Source organism: Schistosoma mansoni, chromosome 4, assembly GCF_000237925.1.
Source record: "Schistosoma mansoni strain Puerto Rico chromosome 4, complete genome".
Classification (NCBI taxonomy): domain Eukaryota; kingdom Metazoa; phylum Platyhelminthes; class Trematoda; order Strigeidida; family Schistosomatidae; genus Schistosoma; species Schistosoma mansoni.
The window spans coordinates 27360465-27367568 of record NC_031498.1 but is presented as its reverse complement, the minus strand read 5'-3'; the positions used below and the strand labels follow the sequence as shown (position 1 = coordinate 27367568).

The 7104-nt window shown below is 32.0% G+C and overlaps 1 protein-coding gene across 1 annotated transcript in view; it reads right to left on the bottom strand.

Annotated features, from left to right (window-relative positions):
- Positions 1-4034: 4034 nt before the first annotated feature.
- Positions 4035-7104, bottom strand: part of Smp_016230 (cadherin-related) — a gene marked incomplete at both ends in the record, with an annotated part of 12373 nt that continues 9303 nt past the window's right edge. Inside the window, one exon of the mRNA XM_018797363.1 lies at positions 4035-4120. Within this exon, the coding sequence (XP_018652413.1) occupies positions 4035-4120 (86 nt within the window). The remainder of the gene's footprint in view (positions 4121-7104) is intronic.

Genomic DNA, 7104 nt, shown 5'->3' with positions numbered 1-7104 from the left:
AAAAGGCCCAATCAGAGATATCGTGGTTCTTGTCAATATGCATTGAAAAGAATATACATATTTCAGATGTTGAGTCATGAAATACTAACATATAATAGCCGACTACTTAATATTTATCGTCCGGATCGACCAAGAAATAAGAAAAGTGAACTTTTTGAAATGCATTGTGCTGAGAATTCCGTATTGTACCGAAAATATAATATTGAATAAAGCTAATACTACTACTACTACTACTACTAATAATAATAATAATAGTAATAATAGTAATATTAATAACTGTCGGCAACCACTTTGTCTCTGATTAAACCTTTTGTAAGTTTTACAACGAAAGGTTATACACTTTTTTCAGAAACGCACCTGAATAATTTATGAGACAAATAGACATAATCATGCCTTAAAACAAACAAGAAAACAGATAACTTGTTAAAAATATTTAGTTGGTAGGAACAGGTAGCCCAGATATTTAAACAAGCCGCTTCTATCATCAATGAAAACTCATCATCTCAGTTAGAAATAAGGCATCAATATGTAACACAATAATAAGTATAGGTTACAAATTTTGCCAGTGAAAATTCAAAAAATTCAATAAATTAACTTTCTATTTCTCAGTGAACGTTATGATAAACAACTCATATGGATGTGCACTGCTGAGAAGTCCCACAATAGGATGAAACGGACATCCAGTGCTTCCAGATTTTCCATGGTGGTCTAGCTTCAATTAACTCATGGTTTCAACTATACAATTCCTGAAATCTCCACAAACCTCCCTTCTGAAAATAATTTATTATTAGATGCATACTTGTTTAGAAATAATGTGTTTCTTTATATTATTTGTTTTTGTCGATTGAGCGTATGAGTCCTGTTTATATATCAACGTGATAATACCGCCAATCAGAAAGCAGCGAATTATCGATTTGAGCAATGATGCACAAAAGCCGTATGAACAGTCTTAAGCACTTGTCAGTCCTGCTATCTGCCTAGACCAGTCAGTTAAGTCCAGAACACCGATAACAGACTCTGAAATATGAATCATTGTTCACAAACATACTGGGTTCATATACTGAACAAACTGACCACATCGTACCATGAAATAGGTAACAACATTTGTACAAGATTTGGCCAAATGTGGCTGTGAATAAGGGGAACAGTAGACTGGGGATAACTGAAGAATGATAAATTGTATAATAATAGTCTATAGGTCAAAATAGAGCTTATAATAAAAGGAACATGAATATGAATAGTTTAGTTACTTAACAATTATACAATAGGAAATATCCATATTACATTGGTCCATAAATAGTCCTCAAAAGTTACCATTCATAATTCTCCACGGGATACAACATTATTATTATTCTATCAACGTTATGTTTTTTAAAAATTTTCATTAGTTTTTGCATACCACTTTCACTGCATTAACTTGTATAAATATTAAAAAAAAATAACATTGAACATAAATTTCCCAATTTTTGTTTAACTAATTTATTTATATCCACCTCATTTTTGTGGCGGGAAAATTTAAATTTAAAATGAGCATTTAAATTTTCACACTTATAATAAAAAAAGTAAATAATATTAAATTTTAATTTTTTTCTATTTTTTTTCTTTTTTTAAAAAAAAAGAAAAAAAATTTAAATGTAATTTTTATGTATTACATATAATTTGGTGTTCTTTTTTCCCAAAAAAAATTTAGTTCCGGTTATAAGACTTTTCTGTAAATCGTCTATATCTCCACCCCTCAATTTTTTTTTCTAGAAAAAAATTTTTTTCTGAGGAAACGTTTTTTTTCAAATTTACTTGAGTGACAAGTTATGTCAATTTTAATTGTAGAAAATTTTTTTTTATTGTTTGAAATAATAACTTAGTAAACTATTTATGGTTTTAATGCTAAGCAACGCTTATTTGAAGGTCTCCTGTATATTTAAAGCTTATAAATATTTATATTGTACTTTATATGGAACATTCAAGTATCTTAGGAATTCAAATGAATGTCTACATTTTTCAGGTATAAGGATTTACATTAAAAATTTTACATAACTAATATATTATGAGAAAGGGGGGTTTATGTGAAGATTTTAGTAATTTTATAGTTGAAATCATGAGTCAATTAAAGCTAGACCACCATGGAAAACGTGGAAGCACTGGATGGCCATTTTGTCCCATTGTGGGGTTCCTCAGTGGTGTGCATCCACCGTTGGTTGCCGTCTCAATGGTCTAGTGTTTAAGCGCTCGCGCGCGTGGCGGGATCATGGATGCGCACTGATGAGGATTCCCACAATAGGATGAAACAGCCGTCCAGTGTTTCCAAGTTTCCTATGGTGGTTTAGTTTTATTTGACTCACGATTTCAACTATAAAATCACCAATGCCTCGTTCTACTTGTTTCATTGTTTATCGAAGCATTCCTAGTGAATATGTTAATTATAATATTTAACTCCTTTTTTTTCTTATACTAGTACTTTGAGTATGATGTCAACTAGAATATTTTTTAGATGTGTGGTAAGTCTACTTAAAGGATACGTGACCTAAATATTTATAACAAATGTGATTTACATTCGGTATTCAGTCATTTCTTTAGTATAAGATAATGTAAATAAAGGTAACAAATGTTTCTTCAATTAGCTTAGTATTAGGCTTTAATTTAATACAAAATTGTATAGATATATAACTCCAAAAATGGGATTTTAAGTCAAGCCACAAGGATTCGAGCTAAGAGCTTGATGTACATTGTTTAAATTAAGTTTACAATACTATTATCTATCATGTTGTCTAGGATGACTCAAGAACTGATTTTCATAATGATCCCATTTTTATCTACTTTCTTTTCCATAACTCAGTCTACTAAGGTATTTGCATTTTGAATATACTAATTTACACATATTTGTTCTATAGTATAGTAAAACTTTGATAAGTAACTTTATGGTTTTCGTTATGCAATCTATATCATTGTGATCATGAATAAAATGTGTTGAATAATTTAACGCCATACATGTAAAAGCTTACAATAAATTGAAACCTTAGTAGAATCTAACTGATTGACTTTGAAAAGGTCAACCATTAGAATGTTGTCAACTCAGTGTTATAAGTTTTAATCCAATAATTATCAGGCTTGTATGTTTAAGGTTTATAGGGGTTCACTGGTTGAAAAATCTTTCTCTAGGACGAGTTAGTTAGCTAGTATCAATTCTTAACTAAATCTTTTTTCAAATAAGACAGAATCTAAATCCGCCTGGAGCCGCTCTGGGGGAACTGCTTGTCCCAAGCCTGGATAAAGGAGGGGGGTCCTGCATGGGGTTAGCGACCCTATTCCGTAGAAAACTGACTCTCTAAAGAAACGCTAACCGGAAAAAATATTCAAACCATTTGAACTCTACCCTGGGAGTCAAAAGGTTTTCATTTAGAAGAGGTAGAACGCCTCATAGTGAAAACCGAGTTCCTTCGGAAGTCACGAGTCTGTTACCGCTTCTGACAACCAGAGCAACCATTAATTTAGGTAAATGAAATGTTCGTTAAATTAGGAGACTAGGAAAGCCATCCCAATTACTGAAGAAATGAAAATATACAACCTGGAGGTGCTTGGAATCAGTGAAACACATTGGATACAGATTGGACAATAAAGATTGACTTCAAAGGAGCTGCTGTTATACTCCGGCCATGAAGAATAAAATTTTCCACATACACAACGCGTTGCACTGATGCTTTCCAAACGATCACAAAAAGCACTTATAGGATGGGAATCTCATGGACCTGGGATCATCAATGTTACAAGACTTAAGTTTCTAAAATTTATATGTTTAAAAGCTATATATGATCATTGATTGAAATTATAGTTTAGGAACGATCTGGAGTGGTTCTCAAGATGAAAACAAAATACTAAGGCCATTTCACCATATAAGTTAAAGATATTTCTCAGAGGAATCAATAAAATCCGTTACAATTTGATGGATTTAGGAGATAGTTCGGTGTTTTATGAAGGCTTATTATCAGTGCTTTTTCGACCAAAACATCATTGAAATATCGCTATATATCTTCGTTTATCTAAACACTAAGTTGTTCTATGCTAAAGCTTTCCTTCTTAATCTTTCTCAAATTCATAAATACATCATTAGGAAGTTGATTATTGCCTACAAAAATTTTATTGATAAATTTCCTGAATAGCTATGAAGATGAAATTATTGTCATCATACTGATATAAAAGAAGTCAAGCATAAAAATTGTTACCTATTTTAACATCCTTACTTCACTAACTTCCTTATTGTTCTATAAACCACTAATAAATAAACTTTATGACATAATTTGTATTGATTATTGATTGGATAAGATGTTTCTCAGAGTTTTCAAAGCTATTTTTAGAGGAATTTTCTGGATCACCTCAACATCTTCCCTTTATGTTTAAAGATTCGACGTTCAGATACCGATCATACATATATTTGAATTTTGCCAGCCAGAGCTTTCAACTATAATTATTTTGTAAATTCATAAGTTGTAAGCTCATAGTTATTATAAGGTAAACTGTTTTGTAGAATTCATTTAATGTAATGAGGAATTATCGCTAAACAAAGTTTTCCTACTTAATCCCTTCATAAACAACATTAAGTGACCTTTATGAAGCATCATTTCATGATCTAAACTGAGAGTGAGCTTAGAGAACAAAACTCCATCAAAATCATCCATCTGAGCTACAAATCTTCTCCACCATCTGAGCGTGAGTTTCTTCAGCCAAATATATTCTATATCCTACTATTTTACCACTAAACTTGGATTCTTAATAAGTGTACTCCCATTTGCATCTTAAAAATAATAACGGTTGCAAAGAAACAGTAATCTATTACATCTGTTCATAGTTTCTATTCAACCCAACATACTTAGGTAAGCAGAAAAACTGATACATTTTAGAATCAGAAGGGGTTTTGTGGAGATTTCAGTATTTTTATATTTGAAATCATCAGTCAATTGAAGCTAGACCACTATGTAAAACCTGGAAGCCCTAGACGGCCGTTTCTTTCTATCATGGGACTCCTAAGCAGTGAGCATCAACGATCCCGCACTCGCGAGATTCGAACCCAGGACCTACCAGTCTCGCGCCAGAGCACCTAACCGATAGACCAATGAGCCGGCCGTCATCCAATGGTGTTAATGTCTAACGTCAACCAATCCACGATGTTTGAGCAACCGTTCACCAATTGTCTTCAGTGAGTTGATATCTCTACAACAGACTTGGTTGAACTCCACTGGTCACTGCTTTCCACTAGAACTCAAGGAAATATCCTTTGAAGTCAGTCACTAGTGAGCATATGAGTGCTTCGGCGCGATACTGGTAAGTCCTGGATTCAAATACCGCAAGTGCGGGATCGTGGATGCGCATTTTAGAATCAACATTAATATAATAACAATGAAAAATTAAAAAATACATTTTCATCTATGGATTATGCAGATTTTTCTTGTCTGAATGAGTAATGAGAAGGTTGTATGTATTAAACTATATAGCATTTCTTTATGTGTTTGTTTACATGTTTATATGGGTGATTGTGCATACTCAAATTGACTTTCTAACCAGAACGGGCTAAAAGTAAATAATGAATTGATATGATAGTTAACTTAAGACAATTCTAATATATCACAATGATCAATCACTAACCACGCTATTCTACCACAAATTCTTAATCAACATTTATTTATTTGTGACTATAGTATAGTTTTTCTCTTCAATGTCTTCTCATTGTTTATTTTTTTCTTTACTTTTTTCCAATTTTTTCAAAAGTTTTTCTATTCTGTTTTTCAATTAATATAGTCTTTGAATGATATATATAGAGAGAGGGGGGAGGGAGAGGGAGAGAGAGTGAGAAAAGGAGAGTTCGCGTTCAGTATTGAATATTTGGCAAGTGATTTGACAGAATCGAAGTAACAGATTATTTTTCGTGACAGCAGTTGTGGTTCTATTGGAAGTCATAGTAGTATTCAAAATAATAAAATAAAGGGCCGCTTAGTTTGGAGTGTTGATATTATCAGGTTTAGTTTTTTCCATTTGAAATACATACTGTATTTTATCTGGTTTGAGTATAGACAACTGAAAATTTACATGGTCTCAATTGATTTAAAATGTTATAAATATGTCATTGTGATCAGACTGATCTGCTATTAGAAGGGTGGTTTGGGTTGTATTGATAGGTTTTTATCACAAACTGACAAACTTTGAAGAACCAATGAGATCTAAAGCATCCAGGACTAATTTTCTTCTCCAGTTTCGGAATCCTTGGTTGCAAAGTTACACCCGTATTCATCAACCAGGTTAACCAGTCTATTGTGACTTCTTTCACTGGAAGATCTAGTCGTGAACAGATATAGAGCATACCAGTGCGAATTTAACGATTATGACGTTTAGTAGTTATGTGACTAACTGAATAGTTGTTAGAAACCCTAGTTTACATTCCATTCTTGGTGTCTTACACTGAGAAAATCTTATGTCAAACGTTTTGTAAAACCATCGAGTACAATTTAGTAAATATTTACAATTCTAGCCCAAAGTTTTTATTATTATAATCAATCCTGTAATCTGACATTTTTTCAGTAAAATATTTTGCCCCCCATAAATTTACCCATTCAAATTATTGTGTTCCCTCATACCATCTTTATTTACCACCATTATTACCAACATGATTAAAAAAAATTTGGACATTAGCAATATATTGCAGATACATCTGGCTGATGAGTCCTCAATAGGACAAAACGTGTCCTGTATTTCAATGTTAACCACAAATCTATCTATTTTCTTGTCATCATCAATATTTCATTTAATTTACCATTGATTTTATGGTAATTACTATTTATCAAGACAATCACTATCAGTTTAATTGTTTTGCCAACCGGAATTATAATAATTTGCAATTATTTTGTTGGAGTCGATTACATCATGTTTTCACTTTCGTTTAATCCTTCCGTCTATAAGTTATACTTCCTTGATTTCGAAAGATAATTATTCTTCATAAGTTAACTGAATGACTCTATGAATGTTATACACAAAGCCATATATGTAATGCCTTTTATTTTAGAGTAAATGAAATGAAGGGGTTTTGTGGAGATTTAGTATTTTCATAGTTGAAAGCGTGAG